The sequence below is a fragment of the Parasteatoda tepidariorum genome, chromosome 10, assembly GCF_043381705.1.
Source record: "Parasteatoda tepidariorum isolate YZ-2023 chromosome 10, CAS_Ptep_4.0, whole genome shotgun sequence".
Taxonomy (NCBI): domain Eukaryota; kingdom Metazoa; phylum Arthropoda; class Arachnida; order Araneae; family Theridiidae; genus Parasteatoda; species Parasteatoda tepidariorum.
The window spans coordinates 20,455,618-20,482,128 of record NC_092213.1 but is presented as its reverse complement, the minus strand read 5'-3'; the positions used below and the strand labels follow the sequence as shown (position 1 = coordinate 20,482,128).

The 26,511-nt window shown below is 29.5% G+C and overlaps 2 protein-coding genes across 2 annotated transcripts in view; one reads left to right on the top strand and one right to left on the bottom strand.

Annotated features, from left to right (window-relative positions):
• LOC107442731 (uncharacterized) overlaps positions 1-16,063 on the bottom strand; it is a 28,655-nt gene extending 12,592 nt beyond the window's left edge. Inside the window, exons 1-7 of the mRNA XM_016056364.3 lie at positions 15,910-16,063; positions 12,923-13,183; positions 11,484-11,694; positions 10,191-10,316; positions 6,195-6,311; positions 5,020-5,121; positions 4,276-4,310 (exon numbers count right to left, since the gene is read on the bottom strand). Coding sequence (XP_015911850.2) covers positions 4,276-4,310; positions 5,020-5,121; positions 6,195-6,311; positions 10,191-10,316; positions 11,484-11,694; positions 12,923-13,183; positions 15,910-15,921 — 864 coding nt within the window. The 5' untranslated portion in view covers positions 15,922-16,063. The remainder of the gene's footprint in view (positions 1-4,275; positions 4,311-5,019; positions 5,122-6,194; positions 6,312-10,190; positions 10,317-11,483; positions 11,695-12,922; positions 13,184-15,909) is intronic.
• A 10,233-nt stretch (positions 16,064-26,296) lies between these two features.
• The window catches only part of LOC107442733 (acetoacetyl-CoA synthetase), a 34,000-nt gene continuing 33,785 nt past the window's right edge, over positions 26,297-26,511 (top strand). The window contains exon 1 of the mRNA XM_071187181.1: positions 26,297-26,380. The gene's annotated coding sequence lies outside the window, so the exon portion shown is untranslated. The remainder of the gene's footprint in view (positions 26,381-26,511) is intronic.

The window sequence follows — 26,511 nt, the reverse complement described above, 5'->3', positions numbered from 1 at the left end:
CAATACAAACACTTAAACGTTTTTTAGACGTTTAGGTAGCTCCCAGTAGAAAAATATCAATTCAACAGCGGCCTTTTAAAGCATTCTCACTTCAATTAATTAATTAATTCCTAATTGAGTTTAAATTAAATATTGTCATGTTTTTAGTGCATGAATCTGAATTGAACAACCTGATAATGTACAGTTATGAAATTTTTATCTGGTTGCTCACTACGTGCTCTTGCGCGCCGAATCCAATCAATTAAAAATGAAAACTGTTGCCAGCGCGAGAAAAGAAATATCATCGGTTTTATTGATACGTACATACATACATGCGTACGTATTAGCGTTTTATATAATATAGATGATTTTTTTTTCAAGTCTATTTGTGTTTTTTTAGTTTTTAGAAATCTCACTTAACTTTCTGATATCTCACCCTGTTTTTGAGAAAAGGGTGAGAAATTCTCACCCATTTTTTTTCTATGATGAAAACACTGGGTCTAGCATATTTAAAACGTGGTGTAAGACAATGACACATCCCTGTACTTCTCATAAAGTAGTAACACATGGTCATATTGTAAAGGGTCACTAAATAATAAAAGGTATCCATTTTAATATGCTGTGTAAGTGGCTCCACTCAGAAATTCTGTAAAGTGAAATATTAATCGCAAAAATCCCTATCAACTAGCGAATGTAGGAGAAAACTATATTCAGGCATTTGTATACGGAAATAAAATCTTTTTTTATCACTTCTATATAAAATGTTAAGTTGCAAACTTGATATTTGTAATATTCAAAATATTGTTAACAACGTTTTTAAAAAAATATTTTTCTTAAGACTTTTGATAATAAAATAATTTCTGTTTTCCATTTTTCCTAACTGTTTTTATTTGAATTATTTAATATTCCATCAATTTATTTTAATTTTATTCCTAACATTCAATTAATTTATTTCATTTAACAAAATAAAAAAATATGTTGTAGTATAGCCAGAAAAATATTATACAGAAAAAATTTGCAAACCGTAAATTTTTTTCTTCTTAAAAAAAAAAAAAACCAAGCCAGAATTTTTAAATTGAATTCTTTAGGGATGAATTCAGAATAAAGTAAAAAAAAAATTTACAAACTGTTCCATAATTTCTTTTATCTTTACCTGACAATAATAGAATTAAAATATAACTTGATACAATAATTAAAACATACTTAACGAGTTATTTTAAAGTGCTTTGAAAATATAAAAACATGCGAAAATGCATCTTGCCTAAAAGAAAATTTAGAAATCTGGAACAAACGTTATACCATTCAATAAGAAAACTCAAAACTCATTTGTGCAAGACTTCATTATTTAAATATTTGCAACGTAACGAGCGTCGTAAAAATTTGAATGTAATGAATGTGTCGTAAAATATTTCCATATATCATACATAATTAAGTGTACAATATACTGGTTAATTAAAAAACAGATAACTGAAATATTAATTGGGATCAATTATTGTAACAAAAATATTTAACAGTATGTTGTAAATAAGTGCATCACAACTTTATTTTGAAACCTAAAGGCAGATAACAGGGGTGATTGTGAGCCTAAGTCAAAANAAAAAAAAAAAAAAAAAAAAAAAAAAAAAAAAAAAGAAGAAGTTTAAATCGATGCCTGGTTTTAAATTTATGTTATGCTTAATATCTTGATTTTTGGTAATTGCCATGTGGGCAAAATCTTTTTTTAATTGTTAAAGCTATGTAATCAAGAACCGTTCCTTTAATTAACATACATGGTGACTAACAATGACCATTATTTTAGCCTGAATCAACTCTTTAAAATATTAATGTTACTGTCTTTAGGTTACACATCCTATTTTTTCACTTAGTAGCTTAAAATCAATCTTAACTTTTCTTTTACTTATGGTTGCATCCAGTTTAAATCAACACTATCACAATGTGAAACATAATTGGTGCCATGGATCATCAATTTTAAAGGAAACCCATCTTGCTGCTACTTCTGACTTAACATGTCAGTTTCCCACTAAAAGGTAATAATGACAAACTCGCTTTCCTGGAGAACTTTTAGATGAAATTAACCAGAATTTGCATTGCATAAAGAGAAAAACTTCCCACGGTTAGCTTGACGGGAGGGGGATTGTAACACATGATACATCTACCACTGAAGACATTTTACTCCAGTAATGTGGTTGGTATGAGCCAGGAATTGGCATCAACCAGTTACTGCTGGGATTCAAATCTAGATCATCCCATAGGGAGGCAAACGCCCTATCTCCTGAACCACCCTGACTCAAAATATTAACTACAGACGACCAAAATAAAACATTTCAACATTGACCAAGTGGTAATCACTTTGTCTTGTAAATTTTTTATGGCCTTTCTTGTAATAAGCTAAGAAATTCCTGAGCATAGTGACTCTAGAGTAGATATATATAACTATCTTCTCAGGTTTCTTAGCGTAAATCTTGGAAAAGTTTCCCTAGCTGAATTGGCTCATTTACAATTGTTAAAAAAAACTTGCTCTTAAATGTCTACATTTCTCCTTAACCCCTTCCTTCTCGCTCCTGTGAAAATGTCGGGGTTAGGTTTTGCCCTATATTTCCCACTCCCGTGATATTCCCGGACTGGAGTGTTCAGTAGCAACGCACCAATAGGAATAAAACTAACTCATCTCTTTTGCCCGGAAAACTTTTTATTTCTCATTTTACACACCAGAAGGCAGTACCAGGATATTTTTTAAGGTAACTGTAGATAGTTTATTTTAAACTAGATGTCAGTACTAATCAAATATGAGTATAAAAAAATAGGCACTTTTATGACAGATAGGATATAAAACAGTCAATTAATTCCTTGGTGCTGGATTAAAAAATAAAAATATTTTTAAAGAGCATAGCCCTTGGAAGAGAATGAAATATGTGTATGGTTTTACACTAAAACCCAAAATTGGGACACATAAAAGTTTTAAATTTACAAGCTGACACATGTTAAAAAAACTTTTGCATGTTACTGAAAAACACATAGAACAAGGTTTTTAAGAAATAAATCTAAAACAGTGTTACAGAATAATTGAAAACAAATTCCCAAAGTGACTCACATTTATTTATTAAACTGTATGAAATGATGGAGCTTAAAAGCAAATAGATGGAATTTACTATGTCCGATAAAAAATGACATTAAATACTGAGATGATACATGAGTCCAGTCTTGGGGAAATAAGACAAGATGGTTTGAATTAATGTACAGTATATAATCCACATATCGTTGGTAAATGAGATTGATGCTTAAAGTTATCCAGGCTCTTTAATATGATTCCAATTCCTTCACTACTTTCAGATGATTAGCCATTTGAATAGTATATTAAAAGCATTGCTGTGGATAGCTGAGAAATAACTTAAAAAGATCCTAAAATAAAAAAAAAGTAACATTTCATTTTAAGGCATAACATTTCCTTGAAAACAAATCAAAACCAATTACATTTCGTGCAATATACATAAAGTGCAGGGGGAAAAAAAGCCCGGGTAAAATATTCGTAATGCAACTTTCAAAAAATAATTTTCAAAATATAACAAATAATAAGAGTAAGCCACCACTAATAAAATTTAAATTGGTTATCAAGTGACCATCCATGGCAGGGATGCAGAGGCACACAAGCTTATTGAAATTTTCAGCAATGCGCCACAAGCTATCCCTTGGCAGATTCTTTTTTAACGGATGAGAAGCACTTTTCTGTTCAAAAATCTCATAAGTCTGTAGATGTTCATGGTCTGAGATGCAAAGTGGTTTAAAACTCAGATCTGGATGACTGCATTAAAATAAATCAAAAAGTGTACCAGCAGGACACTCTAAAAGCACTTCTGCAATTTAAACTGGACATTGTAAAAAACGACTTTGCAACAGCACACAAAACTGGTTCAAGTCACATTTTCCGGACATGAAACTATCTGAAGAATTGCTTTCTTATTTGCCCCGAGAATTAGTGTTATAGTTCATTCTGTAGTCTAGGGCTTGCTCTAAATTACAGAAAAGTTTGGATTAAAAGGTGAAAGACTTGTGATCGATTGCTGAAAATTTTAGGCAATTTTGAAATTTTGGTACTTCCTCAGAAACTAATTTATCTATCAGTAAGTCTACTTTTATTATTTGTTATATTTTGTTATTTTGTCTATCTCTTAATCAAGTTATGATTAAAAATTGTTTGATGAATTACACATAACTTACAGAGTCAAAGATGATTATAAAAATGAGAAAAAAACATCTAAAAAATAAGAAAAAATTACCCCAAGACAATAAATGCTTTTATCTTCGACCACCTCTGAATCCGCCACCTCGGCCACCTACACAAAAAAATTTAAATTAAATAAAAACTAGGAGAGTTTGTTACTTGTTCACTCCTACTCAAAACTTGCATCAAGAAATTGCATGCTTAATTTCAGCAACAAGGTGTTGCTATTTACAGTCCACAATTTAAAAAAAATTACACAGGCTTCTTCAGAGGATGCAACAAAATATTACCTTAAAACATTTAAAACCTAGCAATTTAAAATGAAAAAAAATCTTTTTTTTCTAAGAATTTCCCCCTAATGACACACTTAGTTCATTCTTAGCTGAAAGACACTTTTGCAGAGCTGCTAATATTACAAGCTTAAATTAAATAAGACAGATACCATGAGTTCGCTAATTAAGATGGGAAGCTCAGTAATTTTATTTACTTTTAATATTTTGTTACCCATTTTTATTTTTAAAAAATTATAAGTTTTACTATCTTTCTCTAAATTATACTGCTTTCACCTTATAAGTCCCCTGATAAACACTTCCGCTGGTAGCCTAGCTGCAAATAATAAATTTGCAATAAAAATCCATTTAAATACGTCAGGCAATCAGGTCAGTTTATCAACGATATTTGAAAAACAGCTATATGATTTGATTAAAATAAAGAGATAAATTTAAAAAAAAAATCTTTTGTGAAGACTCAGCACAATCAGTATTAAATTATATTTATATATAATACAATATAAAATAAAAACTTATGTGACAGAAACATACCACCATAGGGACCTTGGCTGCGTTGAGAATATCCACCACCACCTCTCATTGGTCCACCTCCATAACTACTACCATAATCATCTCTCCATCCACTTCCACCACCTTGAAAATAAAAGCAAAACAAAACTTACGTACAGAAATGTCAAAACTTCATCAGGATGTTCTTTTCGAACAAACCTGTTTAAAACTTAAACTTCATAGTATCACAACTGGACCTCTTGAGTGAACATTCTGAATAAAAATATATTTGATGCTACATTTCTTATACCAACAAATCTACAATATGTTAGAGGTTGCAAATAGAAAGGTAATCAAGCTAAATTTGTTGCCAGAAAAACATTAGGCAAAAACCATTACAATTAGTTAGCGGTAAGATTAGCAAGAATAACTTAAAATTAAATCAAATTCTGGAGAGAGTGAAAAGCTTTTCTCCAACTCTTTTTCTTTAAAAAAATATTTATTAATACATTTTATATTTTTTTAAAAACTTTACTGAAATTTTACACAGAATTTAAAAATTATAATTAATATGAATTTCAGCTAACCCTATTTCCTAAAGAAATTGACATCCAGGCACCTGAAATAGGTTGCCATTGCCGACCACGTATTTGAGATGATTACATATATAGCTTTTTCTATTCTCCACCCCATTTTCTTAAAATTAAGATGTAACATATTTTCATATGCATACAAAAAGAAAAAAGTGTTTGGAAATTGAGCCCGAACTATATACTCAGCAGTCTGTTTAGTTGAATGTATGAATCCTCCTGTAAACCTGGCTGTATTGAGGTAATTGCAAGTTTATTTTTCTTATTAATTGCTTTTTAATTTTAGATCAAGCTAAAAATAAATAGTATTAATGGAAATAAATTAAACTCTAAATATTATTTTAACATTTGATAATTATTTAACGGGAAGAAACGTGCCGAACAGTGCAGGTTTCATTGCGACAAAAGAAGACATTTAACCTGTTTTATCCATCATAACCTAAGAACAAATTCAATGATCAGTTTCACCAATAAATGCTAGAATACTATAGATCAGAACCAAACTGAAGAACAAAACCAAACTTACTAAATTCCCTTTCAACAACTATTAAATAATAAACTTTAACAGGCTGACATATGACATTTAAAAAGATTAGTCATAAAATGAAACAGGTAATAAAAGCTTACTAGGTCCATATCCAGAGCCACCTCCGTAACCGTTGTCATAGCCACCTCCATTGTCCCAGGCTCCTCCTCCATATCCACCTCCGTAGCTATCTCCACCATAACCACCTCCATATCCATCTAAAAAAATTTTTTGTTAACATAATAAATAACAAATAGAATGGATATATAAACAATAGAGAAACTTTGAATATATATTTCAGAAAATTTAATATAGAACAAGTGGAGTTCTACTTCTTTAAATAACTAGTTAACCATTCTCTCACACTCACAAGATATTTTAAAAATTACAGACAGGGTATCTGCTAAATGTAGAGTTTTCAAATTCATAATGCCTCTTAAGAACATTTACAAAGCATACATCTTTATTTGACAATAATTTAAATATGCTACTTTTAAAAGGTCCATTCTAGTGATCATGCTATTTTCAAAGTAATTAGGAGCCTTCATAATTAGCTTTTAACAATAAATCAGAATCAGATAATATTTTAAAACCTCAATTAAAATTATCTAAACTATTTTAAAGTAATTCATATAACCAAATTACTTTAGTTAAGTATTAATGTTTTCAATAAACCACCCCACCCATTGCTTGTCTACAATAAGTAATGCTATACTGTAACTGTCAGGGATGAGATTAGCCAAAAGGCAAAAAAGCTGAATTTCCACGATAGTAAATTTTACGCAAGCGCAACCCTTTAATAATAAATTCCAGACAGTTTGTGTTGACATACAATTATTACTTGAAAAACTACCTGGTTTAGCAAATTAAAACTACTGAGAATTTACATTAATATTTCATTTCTTTTAATAAATACTGCTATGTGATTTATAGTAAATATATCAGTAATATTACTTTTTAAATTATATTGAAAACAAAAACTGTAACAATGGACCGAACCATTATGTTCATATCATAGTCTAATCTAAGTAGAGCCCTCTGAAACACATCAATAACAGTGAAGTAGAAATATAAAGTAACTCCTTAACATACAAAAATTGCTATTTTAGTTTGAAAAATTACATGACAATCAGCAACTGTTTAGATAATTGTTTTTCATTTGATAAGAATTTTGCATTTTATAGCATAAATAACAGCAATTATAAGTAAAATTTTGATGATGAGTTAATTACTCCCCCCCCCAAAAAAAAAATTAAATCCTTTTTTAAGTGATTGCTTTTGTTTGCTTTATCTTTTATGTTTGCTACATTTAGTCGTTAGTCCATCTTCAAACATCTTGTGACAAATACTGTTTTTTCTTCTTTGCAAGCACAGAAAGTTTTTAATATATTCCCTACCAGTTTCTCTGATGTTGTAACACTTACATATACTAATAATCGTCGTTAGAAAAACAGTCACCTTTATAGTAACTAATTTTTAAAAAAAATTACTTCTTACAAGAATCGCGATAGTTGATTTTAAAGTTGCGTGAATATGAATAACAATTATGAATTTTGAAATCACATGAATATGAAACTAGATATACGATTGAGAAAATACAAACTGGGATATAGAATTTTTAAAACGCGTAAATACAAATCACAATTTTTAGATAGCGTAAATACGAATCATGATGCGCAATTTTTAGATTGCATAAATAAGAATTATGATGCATAATTTTTAGAATGCGTGAATGCAAATCCCAATGCCTTATTTTAAAATCATGTATAAATACGAAAATCAATGGTTGACATTATAAACCACACGAGCAAATCAAGACATTGAATTTTAAACTTGAGTGAATACCAATCTCTACATAGGTTTTTAAAAAGGCGTAAATACGAATCACAATATCGGATTTTTAAATCCCATAAATAAGAATCGCAACATGCAAATATGAAAAGCTATGTTTGATATTAAAAACATATGAATAAGAATAGAGATATTAGCAGACCTCTAAAAGGTTTGTCAGAAGCAGCGTCGTTTGAACTACGAAAATTGGATTTATCTGGAGGGCGGGTAAAAAATTCGGAAAATCTTATCTGCTGAGTGTAAAAGGGGAGAAAATAGCTAAAATAAGTAAAAATGAGAAAGGATTGGTAGCTATGTAGTTCGAATTTTCTGTTTCTCTTAGAAAATCGGTGAATTTTCTGAAAAAGCGGAATACCTATAAAAAAAATTGAAATTTTTAGAAAATCTGAATTTTTGATAAAAAAAAAAGTTGAAATTCAAGAGATAAAAGTGAAATAAGCGGAAATCCGCTAAAAAGTGGAAAAACCTCATCCTTGAACTGTATACAATCTATAACAGGGTGCACAGCCAAATCTTTGAAGCAAAAATAAGCACTTTAAAAACTTCTCAAGCACTTTACAAAAATTTTCAAGCACTCAAAAAATTCATATTCAATCAATGATATTATTGAAAAACAAAAACTTTATAAACAGTTTTAGCGTTAAAAAAACCCAAAAAGAAACGGACATAAATCGAAACAATCAGTACTTTCCCACATCACCGAGCGAATTCAACTTGACTCTGAACTCAGAACAAAAGTACCCTACCCCCCTATGTCAAAAAAGTGTTAGAAGTAAAATAAAATAAACAAGAATAAAATTAAAATAAATTAAAAAGAAAAACATTTCATAAGGATCTGATATTCTCTATCCGAATTGGAGCACTCGGGTTTCGGTTTCAAGAGTGCGCGCAAGTCATAACGTGGGTACAACATGAAGTCCGCGTGAATGATTACGTAGCAAACACCCCATTTTTGTGAAATGCATGGGATCCATCAGATACCACTGAAGGGTAAAAAAAAAATTATCCATGAAAAAAAAAGCACTTTTTAAAAACGCCTGCTGAAAAAAGCACCTTTAAAAGCTTTTAAAAACGAAATCCCCCAAAAAGCACCTTTAAGTACTTTTTACAAACGCTTCGCACCCTGTATAATTTCAACCTATTTCTTTTTAATTTAATCCAGTATCAATCCATTGAATTTGTTTATTTAATCTCTTAAGTGTATTAAATTTTGAATCAATATAAATTTTAATATATTTAAACCAATATAGCATTTATATTTATAATTAAAAATACTTGAAAATATTGGAACGATGAAAAGGTTTTTTTTTTTAAAAAAAAAGTCATGTTGCATATAAAATAGCATGAGCTTCAGTACTATGGTTTTAATTCTGAAGTATTAACATTTTTTCCCCATTCAGCTTTACACAACAGAGTTTTAAGTTTCATAATATTATTGTTTGTAGTTATCCTGAAATTTTTGACTTTCCCTTCAAGACCTTTTCTTTATAGCACACCATAATATCTGCAATTTGCTTTTAATGCAACATTAAATAAAATTTAAAAAAAAAAAAAAATTGTTGTTACAGTAAAATATAAAAATTGCATTGCTGCTTAATACCAAATTAGTCTTGAAAATATTGCAAAAATGAACAAAATCATTATATGCACCAGAGAAATTTTTTTTAACACTGATTATTTAAATAAATATATAAATATAAATCACGAAATAAGCCAAGAAGTATGTAAAACCTTGACCAGCACTTTGATCGTAAGTAACAAGCATAACGAGACTTTATAAAAGATCAAAAAAAGAAAAATTTCAGCTACTTTTTATTTTAACTTGCTGTTCAATAATTACATTATTTAATTGGCTTTAAAAGTAATTAGAAAATGCAATTGGTGTTGTTAAACATTTCTAGAACATTTTACTCATATCAATTTAACTTTATATCGTTACAAGAAAGCTACAATATTAATATCATAGATATTAATAAGCATTCAAAAATGATATATTAATGTTGATGTAAAGAAAGACAAATCAGTATTTAAACATAAAAGTGGAAAATTCTCATTAGAAAATTTAAGATTCAGCTCTTTTGATTTATTTCAAATTAAAACTACTCATAAATAATAACAGAAACTTTTTAATAAGATTTAATGTTTCTTTCTAAACTAACCCTGGATTAGACCAATAAAATTTCACATACATATAAATTAGGAACAATTATTTAAGCACAATAATGAGGTATTGAAATAAAGTATACCTCCTCCGCCACGACCACCTCCATATCCACCACCCATTTCTTTCTTTCGCTTAATGGTATCCATTTCTTGCCGGGAGAGAGCCTTCTTCACTTCTGCTCGTTTACCCTTGATAGTATGTTTTCTTACTGAAAAGCCGAAATACAAATTAACTCAAGTGTAATATAAATACAGTGCACTCCCGACTATCCAGGTTAATCACCGAGACAGGTCGCATGGACAATCCGAAAACTCCTTTTATTAAAGAAAAATCCGCAGTAATGTCACTGTAATCAAATTCTTCCATATAATCTAATTAAGTTAATTCAGAGCAGCAGAATGGGAAATTGTATTTCATTCATTTACTACATCTTCTGCATCAGTTACTATCATCACTATTTGATTTAACAGCATAATGATGTCTTCATCAGTCAAATACTGGAAGCCAGGCTCACATACATCACTTTGAAACCAATCTTCTAAATTTTCTTCATCAAGAATTTCGAAACCTTAGATTTCTTTTGCTAGTTCGAGAATACTGTTATCATATTTTTCTTGAGCATCTGAAGAGGATTGTTCATCAAGCGGTATGATCTTTCTCCAAGATCGTGATAACGTAGAAGATTTTACCTTTGATCATGTTGCTTATATTCCATATACTGCAATCCAATAACAAATATTGCTTCCAAAAATTTGGTAGTGTTATAACCTCATGAATCAAATATTTTTAATCTTGAAAATGTTTCTCTTTATATTTGTGTGAGAGCACGGACAATCCGCGCACGGATAATCGAGAGTGTACTGTATAATCAATATTTAAAATGACAGCATGGATGTTAAGAAATAGAAGTAAAAACACAGCAGATTTCTTATCAAATAATATAAATTGAATGCTAACTTTTGCAAGCACAACATCAAAAAAAATTTAAATACAAGGAATTTTAAAATTAAAAAGAAATACAAGAACTATATCATTGGATCACTAACTATTAACTTAAATTGACTTACAAGCTTTTCATTAATGATTGCAATAACTTGAGTAAAATTTATGATTAACCTTATCATACTAATCACAGTTTTGAATTTATAACCGAAATAAGTATATGAATTTACAAAATTGTTGTAATATTTAATCAATAAAGCTCAAAATGGAAAAATTTAGAACATTAATGCTTAATTATTTAGAAATACATATCTTAGTATTCAAACAAATAAAAGATTCAGAACCAACAGCTACGTAACCAGATATACTAAATGCTTTTACAAAAACTACAATCATTTTATACTATAATTATTTAATCAAGCAAAAAACTTACACACAGCTTTGTCAACAGGGTCATAATCATCAAACTCCACAAATCCAAAGCCTCTTCTTTTCTGAGTAGCTTTGTCAACAACAATGGTCACACTAACAATATTACCATATTCACCAAAATACTCTTTAAGATCTTCTTCCTCAACATCATCCTTAAGAGTGCCAACAAATAATTTCTTAACAGTTACCTGAGCTTCAGGTTTGCCAGAATCCTAAAGAAAAAGAAATTATACATAAAATTAAAAATACCACTGAAGGCAAAGAAACATTTAAGCAGTACACAGGGTTGCCACAGAAAAAAGAAATGAATAAAATAGTTGCTTTTAGTAGTTAGTTGAGATGAGAATACTTAATGAAAATAGTTGCCTCAATAAATACAAAAATATTAAATGACATGTCATATACCATGAATCATTTAGTCAAGTTGGTGGCAAATATGATACTTTTAATAACTAGAATTCATAAAAAAAAAGACTCATTAAAAATAAAAAACACTTTTAGTAAATTTTCTCCATTTTATCAATAATTGATATAGCAAACATAAAAATTGCGAAAAATGATTACTCAAATTTCAAAATTCATGCATCCTAATGTCACAATCACATTAAAAATAAAAATTTGGTTTTCTAAAACCATGCAGAATTTCATAGCAATAACCATTGAAAATGTGATTGAGAATTAAAAAAAGACTTATAATAGAGTCAGTGCAAATTGTGCAACTAAGAAGTGGGGACTAATTTGCAATTCAAAATTTTTCATTTGGAGGGGGGGGGGACATTGTGTTTAGAAGTTCCAGTGGGCTGCAGGTTTTCAACCAAATTTATGCTAAAAAACATAGTACAGAAAACTCTCCCAATAGTTTCCCTTTTCCCAAAAATATATATATTTTTAAAAGCATTTCCAAACAAATAAAGGTTGCCATTGATGCCTGCGGCAACCCTGACTACATTAATAACAATAAAAAAGATAGACAAGCCCTTTATTTTTAGTCATTAATTCTTGAGAATTCCAAGTTCCTTCCTGCTTTACAAGTCAGAATGAAAGAACCTCGAAAAAATTTAATAACTCTTTGATTAAATGCAGTAAAAAACAGAAAATAGCTTGTGAATTATTTCCGTTTCGACAAGATAAATGAATTTTCTCCCATACATGAAAGATACAAATTAATAGTTTCATACAAACCCTAAGTACTTTATATAAACTTTTTGTAACAATCAATAATTTTCAATAAAAAATGCAAAAATAACCATTTTAGTTCTATAAATATGCTTATTAGTTCTAATGCTAATGGTTTAATAATAATTAAAAATTAAGCCTTGGCTTACACCCAAAATGGGATTATTTTAATAGTTATACTTCTCATGATTGCTTTACACACTACTGGGTTTCTTTGTTACAAGAAAACAAAACTAAATATGATTTCATAAATGAGATATTTACCTCTCTTGGAACTGCTCGCTTAGGTTCAACTTCCCTGCCTTCAATTTTATGAGGTCTTGCATTTTGAGCGTCATCCACCATGTGTGCTCTCTTAAATGTTACAAACCCAAAGCCTCTTGATTTTTTTGTGTGAGGATCCTTCATTACTACACAGTCTACTATTTCTCCCCATTGTTCAAAGTGACTTTTTAATGTCTCTTCAGTGGTTTTGTAATTTAGGCCACCCACAAACAGCTTACGGAATTGTTCAGGTTCTGGTTTCTACAATAAAAAAGACAAAATGTTACAAAAATTTATGATGAAAACTCAAGCAACAAAGTTTTGACTTAAGTCCTAAATTGCTTTATAAAAAGTATATAATTTAAATATAATTGCTCTCGAATTTTTTACACTTACAAGATGTTTTTATTGACGAAGATTCTAAATTGACAATACTTTTTCTACCTCATGCCAACAAGATTGGTCAAAGTTTCGGAATATCCTGATCTGTTGTGCCAACTATTATTGCCAAGGTGCCAATTAATGGTCAAACTTGTAATTTAAAAATAAAACAAAAAACATGGACGTTTGCTCGGGGGTGGTTACAAGTGGTCCTTTTCTATGATGTTTTTTTTTTAAAAATTTCTCACAGATCACTGCCCGCAAGTTGCCAAGACTTGGCGATCATTCTGACACTGATCATGCTACGGAAATTTTCAGAATAAGGAATAGGCAAAATTGAAAAATAAAACTAAAGTTTTATTTTTCAATTAATAAATCAATTAATAATTTCAATAGATAAATAATGAGTTATACTCTAAAAAATGTTAATATTTACTGAAAAGCAGGGTTGAGTTTTTGACGTCAAAAAGTGGTTTTTGACATGACAAGGGTATAATACTGGTTTAAACCGTCAAAAACTGAAGTTTGCCAAGAAAATATATAAACTTCAAAACTACCAACAGTTGCCATGCATTATATTGAAATTTAATTATACTATAGGCAATCAGCAAGTTTTAAAATATTAAAATTAAGGTAAAATAACAGATTTAAAATCTCAGAAATTTATATTCAAATGCATGTGCAGAAAAATTTTGCACAAAATTTTTTTAAATATTTATATTTTGAAAAAAAAAAATTTTTTTTTTTTTGATACTTAAGAAAATTAAAAGTTTATTACTATGCATTTTTGACATATAAGGAACATATAACTAATATTTATAAGGAACTTACAAGTTATGTTGTATAAATACAAACTTGATACAAGATACAAGTGTATAAAAAATTTTTTTTAATGTTATACCGAATATCTTTATTATCCAGTATGTTAATTTGAATTTAAAAGTAGTTATATTTGTGAATAATGATAAATATAATTCATATTGTTTATTATATTTATTTATAATTATTACACTTATCATTTTAAAACAATTTTTATCTCTTAATTTTTTTTTCTCCACTTGTATTAAGAATACAAATAATGCATATCTTGAAAGCAAGAAGTAATTATTCAACAGCTGAATATTTAGATATTCAACAAAACTATATAGTATTCAGCAAAATGAAATTCACAAGTATTTGGATAAACTAAATTTTCAGCATAGTAAATGAATAGGCTGAATATACTGTAAATCGACACTAACTACTCTGTGTATTTAACAGAAAGCACTTAAATTTGTATTGTCTTATGTTAAAAAGATTATTAAGAAGATTTAAAAGAATATTAAAAAGATTTTTCTTTAAAAGATGTCTAATGTACAAAACTGCTAATGTTTATCTTTAAAAATGTCTAATTTTTAGTATAATCTATACTATACACTAAATTTGGTTATAAATAAATTTCTTAATAATATCACTGCAGATTTTCAATAACACATGAAAATGAATACATAATATTACAAAAGATGTGAGCTTTCAAAAGTACAAGATTTTGGTTACTATTCAAAATATAAGTGTTTCTTCAAAATTTTAAATTTATTTTTTCTAGAACATATTTAGAAACACTATCCTTTATAAAAAATACATAAATTTTATGTATTAATTAAATTTCACATATGAATATAGGTTTTTGACATTTTTGACAGTGAGGTTTTTGACGTGACGGTTTAAACCGTCAAAAACTGTCACATGTCAAAAACCTGCCAACCATGCTTATAAGGTTGATATGTAAGTTAATTTAGCTGTACCTTTTAAATTTTTTTCAAAGAATAAATTGAAAAACAGGTGCAGTTGCAATACTTGACCTTGAGTCATTCTGTTTTCTTGGCTTATCACTGTTTTAAGGGGGAATATCATAAATGACAGAAGATTTATAAAAAGTAGGAAAAATAGGTATGCAGTCCTGGAACCAGTAAATCTAGGGACATTTTGCTTACTACTTTTTATATTACACATAAGCAATTATCAGCTCAAAACAGATAACTTTTGTGAAAACAACATAACAATCCCACTTAACTTTAAATTTACAAAATAAAATATTTTTTTAAGTCTAATTTTAACTAAAAATCAATGTTTTTTTTATATGGCAATCACTAAAACTGGTTTCCAAGAGCATGCTGTATAATGTTGTTGAAGACAGTAATCAAAGACTAATTTGCTTAGAATTGTAATTATCTTAAGCAATGAAACGTCATCATGAATCACATAAAACTTGTGTTAAAATATATAATCATTTTAGATTTGTAGTTAATTTAAACATTGTCTTCGTCACTTTTATCGCTACACTATTATATAAGTAATTAATTTGAATAGCTATCGAATGTTTTATGTTAAATAAAATTATTAAGAAAAAGAATCAGTAAAAGGAGAAAGAGTAAAAATATCCCAAAAATATGAAAAGTAAGTTTTACACTACTTAAAAACACAAATACTTAAAATATATTAAAATAAATTGGTTATTTTAAGTATTGTCATTGAGCCATTTTCCTCATACATGCATTGTTGAGTAAAATTAAATAAACATACAAAATAAGGTAATTATTAACTTGAAGATGGAAATAAAAACTTACGTCTCCGCTCATTTTTACGGCAGGATGGATAAAAGTTTAATAAAATAAACTGATTTTTTATAATAAATAGCTGAATAATAACAATTAAGCAAGTACCGGCTTTCTTTCAGCTTCTAAAGGGAGGAAGGAGGGAAGAGTGGGTAAATCAGCACAACCGGACGAGCAGTGAACATGGAGTAACCGCTGAAAGTTTTTTAAGGTTAAACTTTACTCATACGTCTGCGGAGCCCTTCTCACTTTAAGGTGCTTTGACACTATCGAAAACTTTGATCAACGTTGAAGCGCGCATTCAAATTACATCAAATTTTATCATAATAATTTAATACATCATAATTTAATACATCATAATTTGAGAGGTGATCGCAACGCTCGAATACGCCACCTGGGGAGAAGACCGGTTCCATGCCTTTGGTCTATCTCCCTTCCTTCTCCTCCTCTTTTCAGTTGTATAGGAATGTACTACGATATTTTTTCCTTTTCTTAATATTTTTCGCTTTTAATTCAAAAAAATATTTTTTAAAATTTTCATGATGCTTTCTTTTAGAAATATGTGTAAAGTAGTTTTCAGTTCCATATAGTTTCCAAACTTAAAATATTTTAATCTATATACAAAATCAAGATAGAAACAGACGTACTTCCTTCGTCTATGACTCTCCACACGCCAGTGGTGAAAGCATGCAAAGTGTTGCCATAGGTAGAGAGTTCTGCTCTAGATCACCTGTAGCCCATTTCGATCACCAATAATCAAATTTTATGCATTATAAAAGTAAATAAAACAAAAATGGGAAACGCGAAATGATAGGGAAGAAGAAAAATGCAAAAGGGAAAAAAAAGTTACGTACTGTAAAGTTACAACTGTGATTTTAAAATTCACTCAAATTTTATTGCACACTCACACAAGCTGTTTAATCAACCCTGTGCATTTATCAAAGAAAGAAGGGAAATTTGTTGTCCTTAAAATTAAATAAATGCATAAAAATTTCCCTGTGTTTGTAATTAGCAATCGCAATGAGCTACAGGTGGAGTGGAACAGAATTCTCTACCTATGGCAACACTTCGCGTGCTTTCACCAATAGCGTGTGGAGAGTGATAAAGGTAGAAAGTATGTTAGTCTGTGTCTTGATTTTCAAATAGATCAAATTTGTTTAGGTTAGGAAACTGTATGGAACTGAAAACTACATTAAACATAGTACTGAAAGAAAACGTTATGGGACTTTTATTCCGCAGTCGATTGATCGTAAGGACATGGGTCCCAGTAGAACATGAAAGAAAGTTGTAATGGTCTATCTTCGGATCATTCTCAAAGATGTTTTCCAAATCATTCCCGATAGCATATTCTGCAGCTCTAGTGCGACATAAATATAGTACCTATCACATTCACATATGCGTGCTTTTCGAATATTGTGTTAGCGCTCCCCGAGGAACCATTTCAATTACATTCGGTTGAATATATGTATACTTGTGCTAATAGATTCTCCCAATTCGTTACTTATATTTTTTTTATTTTTTTCTCTGGTGAGCAGTACACTGTGGATGCAAAAAACATTCAGGAGTTGACTAATCTTTTGTTTGCATTTCGTTATTTTCCCTTCTGCTTGCCTTTTCTTTCTCCAGTATGCGGTCAGCGTTAGTGACCATAATAATTTCATTAAAAAATTACCGTCTTATTTACATGCGTGTTGTACATCGCTCTTTCTATATAAAGACCCAGGGTGTGCGGTATTGTTCCTCGTTAAACTGTTTTACCGTAAAGTGATCGACTTCGTGTAGATCGTCGGGCTACCGAAACGGGGGTGCAATCCCCTCTGCAGAGGATCAAAATTGTGATGGCATGTCTTCGAATCATCCTTAGGGATGTTTCCCAGACCATCGCCAATAGCCCATTGTGCAGCTTTAGTGCGACAACAACGTGCTACAACAACAACTTTCTTTATAAAATACATATTTGTCCTGAATAAAGTTTAAAAAAAACTAATGTACATTTTTAATCCAAAATTTAAAGATGGAGAAACGATTATTCTATCAAAATCAAACAAAACATTATCTAAGGCAATCACAGAGTATGGAAATTAAACTATCAAAGCCAGTTTATGTGCGTTGGAAGCACCAAAGGAGTTCCTTCCAATAGATTTTTTGTTTAATTCGTCAAATGAATTTTTGATGCTTTTAATTCCTCACCACCTTGATTAATACCAATAATTCTTTATTGGATTTATATTTACGCTATCTATTATAAACAATTACCGGTTGACATCCGAGTTTTGTTTTTAAGAAAAATATTTCTTGCTTCTATCAATATTAAAGAATGTTAATTTAGTTAAGCAAGTTCTTCTATTAAGTTATTATGTAAAAAGCTTTTATTTCCTGATCTTTTTAAAATAACAGCCAAATATTTTGTGGAAGATAAGGATAAAAAATATTTATAAAATAATTATTAACAGTATTATACAATCTAACAACAATCATTACATAAATTTTTTTATTCTTGTTTTAAAATAAATTACGAATATAAACCTGAATTTTTTTAATCATTATTTTCTAACATCTCTCGCCATATGTCTAAAGTCTGGTTCTACTGGTAATTCATCGAACTAGCGGGTTTCTATTTATGAATTGAAATAGTTAAAATAAAAAGGCACTTCTCAATAATGTAAAGAAATGCGATTTCAAAGGAATTTGCTAAGAAATTCCAGTTAACTTTTAAGAAAGTTTCCATGCACGATGTATCTAGAAACAAATATTTGTTGAGATTTAATAAATTTAAAATGGAGTACATTGGAGTTATTTATGGAAAAACTTTTGTTTCAAGAAAAGTATTGATTTCCTTAAGTTTTGCACCCTGAAACCTCTAATCGGGATCAACTTTATACTAAATTCATTGAAAATTGTACTATTTACTAAATTTATTTGTCAGCGATACTGAAATCGGTAAAAATATACTTGAGGGCGCCCCTTGGCGAAATTGGCGACTTATATTTAGCGCCATTCCTGTTTGCGCGGAACACCATGGTAACAGGAATGACGATCAAAACATCATGATATTTCAATAAAACTTTGTAAAATTTCAACAAAATATCGGCCAAAACTTTATAAAATTGCAATGAACCCAATATAAGCAAAATTACTAAACCGGATAAAATGCATTTTGAATCGAAACAAAAATTATTGGAGCAAGCACAGAAAGAAAAGGAAAAAAACAACTAACTTCTTCATTAAGCTTGAATATCCTCAGATTTAGGTGCGCTGAATTCTCTAACAGCAGTTAGATATTGTCTAAAATTACAAGGGCGGCGCCAGTAGGGGGTCAGGGGGGGGGCTGGAGCACCCCCGACGGGCATGGTCAGCCCCCCCATCGGGAAAAATTTAAAGTCTCGTCGGGAAAATAGTCTGGTCACATTTTTTTTCTAAAAAATTTCAAAAATTCATTTGCAAANATATTGTTTATTTATTCAGATATCACTTTTATATTTTTTCTTTGTTAATATTTGAATCATGATAAATTTTTTATCAGAACAAATATGTCTATGTCATATTAATTATTTTTCGTATATTAAAAATTATTGCTTATTTTCAAAATTATCTTAGCCCCCCTGTCGGGGCATTGCTGACCCCCCGTCGGGCTAAGTCTAGCGCCACTCTTGTAAAATTATCATGAATAGAATCTGTGTATCATCACCACATAAGTTCGGCGAAATACGAATCGAAAATGGCGTCTGTGGTACCGGACTGGCGGTGATATTTTTTTTGAAGCCCCTTTTTATGACTGCCCACATGCCTTCAATTTCATTGACCAGAAGCAAAAGTAACCTTACCAGCCGGTATCCAATGTAGACATAATGGACCCCTAACATTACATATACCGTTTAGCATTTGAAAGTAACGCTAAAATCTAAGTCAATCAGAATCACGATTGGGTTTCAACATCGCCCAGCTTGGCGATCAACAGTGATCGCAACTTGACGAGAATCAAGGGGCACCCTCAAATATAGTTTACCCAAAAATACAGAAAAGTGAAAAAAAAAAGTTTTAAAAATTACGAAAGGAGGAAAATAGTGATTGTATTTTTGCAATCACTGGTTACCCATTAGTCAATTGTTTCTTTTTCTTCCTTAATCGATCTTCATGAACAAAAATTGTCATTGGTCTTTGGTTTTCAATTCCAGTCAATAGACATTTCTTAAGGCGTCACGAAATTCTTTTCCTTCTTCAGTATTCATATTTGTATCATTTAAAATCACCGCCAAGATTGTAATTATAAATAAGTAAATCACAAAATGAATATTAAAATAATTTAAACTAACATTACATAAAAACATTAAAAATATTCGCTGGGGAAATTAGAAGAAAAAATTCAGAGGTAAAAACAATCAACTCCAAGAAATTCCAAAATTTTCAACTGCTTTTTTATTTTATTTGATCATGCTGTGTCGTGTTTTTACTAATGCTTATGTTGGCCTGAGTTTTTATGACTTGTGCAATTTTATTTCTGAGAATATGGTTTTGAAGTTGATCGAAGTTGTTCATATCAACGAAGTTGTAAGACAATATTAAAAAAAAGAATTCTGAAAAAAATTATTAAACAGCAGCGGTCGCCATAGCAACGCATGCAATGACGATGCATGCGCACAGTATACTATTACTCTTGAACACAGTTGAAAAGTGTGATGACTCCCAAATAAGGTGCGCACGCCATCAAACCCAAAGCAATACCCATTTTGACAATGGGTAAAAAAAAATTATTTTAATGCTAATATTGCCAAATCATTTTTCTTGGAACCATCTTCATTGTTGAGTTTCAACTGGAGGTCAGAGTAATTGTGAGAAAAGACAACTGTCTCTTGTGTTGAACTACGATGAAATGATAAACATATTTTTTTTCAATCCACAACTTCGCATAACTGCAAATGATAGAGATATAAACACTTTGAATTAAACATGAAACACACATAAATATTTTGAAAAAAAATTGCAAAAAGTATCTTTCAGTAATTATTGAACTTAAAAACATTTTAAAACTCATGTTTTCTAAAGTATTCAAGAATTCTAATTATTAATTTAATTAATTAAATTTTTTTTTTTTAAAGTTATTATCATATGCAAAATTTTGTAACTTCCATGTTTTTAAGAAAGCACTCGTATCCTGTCATATTTAAAGTTTATTTGATATGCAAAGTATTCAAATATCTTTCAAAATTTTGCTTTCAGTAGAGTTTCTTGTTAGGAAATAAATTACAAATTATGAATATGATTGTGAATAATATAACTTTATTTTAAGTAACTTACATTAAATATTGATATATTTTGCATCCATTATCCATGAACAGTATTAAAAGTACTCAATTTATAACATCTAATTAACAAAACAAAAAAAGACTTACGCCGCATTTTCAAGTTAAAAACATGTACAAATAAAGCTAGTGTTAACTCCTCTAGGAAATTAAATCAGGTGTTCATCTTCAATTAATTGCAATACTTTGAAAAATAGAGACGACAAGCACTTCGATTTTATAAGAATATCTGACGTTGCACCACCAAAATGAACAACATATTGTAGTTTTCAAATTTATAATTTTTTGACTTTTCGTCAATTTTGTTAGAAACAAGTACTAATATGGTATTTAAACTAAGAACCTCAACGTAGAACATGGAAGGAATATCAAATATAGAAACATCATTAGAAGCAAAGTAGAGTATTTGAAAAACTGAAAATATCCCAATAAACATTAAAATCTCCCCGAGGCACACACCTTTCTTTATTATTTACTTTTAAATAAATACAGACAGAAAGTAACCAAAGACAGCAATTGTTCTTAGATAAATTTGAGGGAAAATTTTTTGAATCAGAACCTAGAATTTTAAACAGCAATAAAAGGTGTAAAAGATACTATTAAATAATCGAACTAAAAAACAGTTCGATTAAATATTTTATCAACTTTAATAGAAATGATTTATTCACAAAAAGATCGTGAATGAATAAACTTTCAGACATGCAATATTAAGAATAGTACATGGCTCATAGATTATTTGTTTGGTTTACAGATTATTCAGTTCAGAAATACGTCTAATAGTCTACTATTATTATTAATTATTATAGATACATTAATATAAAGTTTAAAATTAGTATGTCATATATTAGTAGTATTCAAAATAATAAACATAAAATTCCTTTTAAAATCACAAACGCAAAAATTCTCATTTACCTGATAATAAAGAGTAGTTTTCCGCTCCTATAATCACGCCTAGATTTCTTAAAACAAGTTTTAAAATTTAATCCATGTAAACAAAAACAATTTATTCTACATCGTCACATTTCCCTAGGAATATTTCCCTACTGATGAATGCTCACGATTCCTTTGATCATGTCAACGTAGCTTCAGCTGCTGCCTGTCGGACAAAATTTGGCATGAGAATAAAGGCGCCACAGATTTGTAGGGTTAACGTAATAGAATCTTGGCTGCAAAGTACTTCTCAAACACACTCAAAACAGAGTATGCAATAAAACTGGTTTAATCTTCTCCCTTTCTTTAGATCTCACTTTACTTATTAAGTAAACATAAATATTCAAACCTATCAATTAAGATGCACATGAACGTATATGGATGGTTGGCTGAAAGCTTCCTAAAACCGGAAGTAATTTAGAAAACCGCTTATGTTATGCTTACGCTTATGTTATGCCGCTTATGTTATCCTCCGCTTATGTTATGCTTACGAGGCGATGTTTGAACAGGCTAATATTCGAGGAAGCTTTATTATTGTGATTTGGGTTTAAATTTACGCGTAATTCATAAGAGTTTATTGTAATTCATAAATTCTAACTGATCGTGAGAACAAAGCAAATTTAACAAAAGTAATATCGTGAATAAAGTGAAAGGTTTGCCATGTTTTGAGTGTTAACCCTTATTTGGCTATATTTGTGTAAAATAGTGCCTTTTTTTTACTCTGGGTTAGCATCATAGCAAGCTTGCGGAGTCTTCCGAATTCATTTGTTGATTGTTTCGTTGAAAGTTGAATTGAAAAAACTCGTTGTATTGAAAACACTACAAGTATAATCATAATCATCGTGTTTTTTCAAGCTTAGGGGTAAACAGCAGCCGGAAGACTTACGGTGGATTTTGATCCCTCCCAGCTCCATCGACGATTAGCTTTACACTGCCAATTTTCCATTAGACTTTAGGGACCGTCTTTACTGCGTATGAAGCATTTGTTATGTGAGATACTAGAATTTGGAGAGGTGAATGAGAACCCGTAATAAACCAACCAATTAAGTTTTCGCTCTCATCCACAAACTTTTCTCATGCAGTGCAAATAATCCCTAAAGGACCGTTCTCATTGGATACGATTATTCTGCATGCGAATTTAAACAGAATTGGTAGAAAATATTTATCCGACAAAAACTCGCCTATCTGGTTCCCATTTGCATACGATTTTTTTGCGTGTGAAAAAATTTCATCCTGTGAGAATACCCTTTAACCTCCCATGATTTTCTCTACAATAATTCCTAACACAAGAAAAAGAGCCTCATTCAAACGTGAGTGGATGTTATAACAAAAAGCAGAGTCTAATTTACAGGAGGGCATATAGGGCACTTTCCAAGGACTCCAACTAGTAAGGGGCCCCCACGCCAAACTACATATGAATTTTTTTTCCTAGTTTAGCCTTTAATTAGTAAGAGCCCCTATTTTTCTCATAATTTTTGTAGTTAATTTGTTTTCTTAAAGAAAGCAAGGCAAATACAGAGTAAGCTCCGAAATTTCAATTGCCGAAAAAAAATTTTAAGCTCTCAAATTACAAACAAATTTTTGGAAGAGAACGTCACCATTGCGTAATTCTAAGCTATCTTTTCATAATTTATTATCATATGGATATTTTAAAAATTTATTTTCAGTATTTGAAACTTCATGGCTTAGGTTTGTATGAACTCACTTTTTCTACACTTTAAATTTTTAATTAGTTATGAAGGTGAAAGAGAATTTGCGAATGAAAAGTTTCTTCTGTGGTATGGTGCTCTATTAAGCATTCAAAAAGAAATAATTTCTCAATAAATCTCTATTTAATTTGTATCCAAAGAAATGATATTCATGTTCGTGTCGTGAGACGACATCATATGTTCACCTCTCTTACTTCTTTATTCTATTAAAAGGATTTTTGTTTATTCTTTTTGTCATTGTGCGCTATCGTCTTTGTTTTGAATTTTATCAGTATAAACTTGAAATAACTAGTAAAGAGCAGATGAAAGCATGTCATCAAAAAATACAATGCTACTAAGAAATACATCGATTATATATCTTTTCATATAAATGACTTGATAGATAATTAACATTTGAAATTTGATGCAAAAACAAACTGACAAGGAAATTTTCTTTCCGAAAGTATTTTACAAGTTTTTATTAGCTGAAAAACATTATTATAAATGAAAATATTAATTAAATGAGAAATTTTATCACGTATATTTTTTTGAAAAACTGTATACAAAATACAAAATATTTTGAGTATGGGTTTTTGAAAAATTTATCTATCTGCATTATTACGCTTCTGCCTTCGGTTACATTGTAAAAATTCCTGATCAAATTCCGGTAAAAAGTATCAGCACTTAGGGTGCCGGTATTTTTTACCGTCTAATTCATTTTTACTGGAGCATGTTACGGAACAAAAAATCTGATATGCCATAATTTTTACAATTATAACTACCACAAAATCACTGAATTACTCAAGTTGAATAAATATTACAGTAAAAATTACGGCATGATATTTTACGGTAAAAATGAATTTTTCCGTAAAAGGGATTTTGTAGACGATGCACCAAAATTGTACAGAATAGCATTCTATAGCGTTCTATAGCATTCCATAGAATCCGCACAATTAGAAATCTTATATAAAATTCATAATGTTTAAAAAAAATATTTATGAAATAAATAATGAAAAAAATATTAATGTAAATGTATATTATATTTATAAAATACTTTTGATTTAGTGCCAATAAATTGAAAAAAATTATTTGATTGTTCTTTTTTAAGAAACGTTTACCATTTAAAAAAATAAGGACAAATGTTTAAAGAAGTAGTACTCAATATAGGACAGGAGAATATGGTGAAGGAAGTCGAACCCATATTTTAATATGCTCAAAACTTTAACGAGAATATTCAAACATGAAATTTTACTTTATCACGGATAATAAAGTACAGTTTTTGTTAAACCAGTACTCGATGTAACTATTGCGGCTACGGAGTTTCAATTTGTTGGAAGCATGCTGCATATCAGTTATTTGATCTTTTCTATGAGACTTACAATGAAGAAATATACGAATAATTAAAATATTGTTTCGCCTAGAATAACATAACGCTGCTATAAATTCCGGATCAAATTACGATATAAAGTACCGGCACTTTGGATGCATCATCCGTAAAATCCATTTATACCTTAAATTATGTCTTAAATTTTACATTAGCATTTATTTAATTTGATGGATTCTGTGATTTTACAGTAATTATTACAGTTAAAAAATTCGGTAAGTCAGATTTTTTGTTCCGTACCATGTAATAATAACATGCAATAATGACTTAAATGACATGAAAAAAACCATACAGGTTATGGTAATTAATTTTTTTTATTTAATTAATGAATGTTAAAAATGTTTTTAAAACATGTTATTAAAAATTCTATACATGTTACGGTGAATAGTTCCGGGACCCTGAGTGCCGGTATTTTTTACCATAATTTAATAAGGAATTTTTTACAGTGTACTTTTTCACAATTTTAAATAATATCAAACTATTGCATTATTATTGTTATATTGGAAGATAAGGTTCAATTAACAGTTGTAATTGTTTGCTTTTACTTGCTTACCGTAATTATTGTTGGGTTTAAGATAAATTACTCTACAATGTATTCATTCTATAATAACTATATTTTCAATTAAAGGTTTACAATTTAATCAATAAAAGGGTTCAAAATGAAAAATATTTATTTCATAAAGTATTAAGATACACAGGACCTGCCTGCTGTGCTTTAATCAAACCCTAATGTTAAAATATTATTTTTCAAATGTATGAACAAATTTTATTTTATAGAAGAAAAAAATACGAGCACATGCGCTATCTTTGGTGTTCAATTTACATTTAATAATTTGGAGCGTTTGCTCCAAATACATTGGACCGTATTTGGAGCAAACGCTTAATAGATGTTTAATAATATTACACTTATTTGGCAATTTTGGTCGATATTAAAAGAAATATTTGTTTCTAAATAGATATTGCAACAGTAAATTAAGAGAAAACTCAGATATCTTCCTTGATTTTAAAATTACTTAGAAAAGTATTTGAGAAAAAGTTTTTCTTATATTATTTTAAATCATCGTTCTAATTATTGAACCTGTGAGTCTATCTTATCTCTCTTACTCAATGTATCAGATAATTTCTGTCTTTTCAATATTTCAACAGCGTGTTTCGCACGTTCGAATAAATCTCTGGATAATGTAAGTATTTTTCCATGACTTTTGTTTACAACGTACAAAAATAATACTTAAAACACTCTTTCTTTCCTTGGCAGCATATTTGTGTAATATTTTAAAATGTAAGTTAGTTATGAGCAATTTAGTACTAAAAT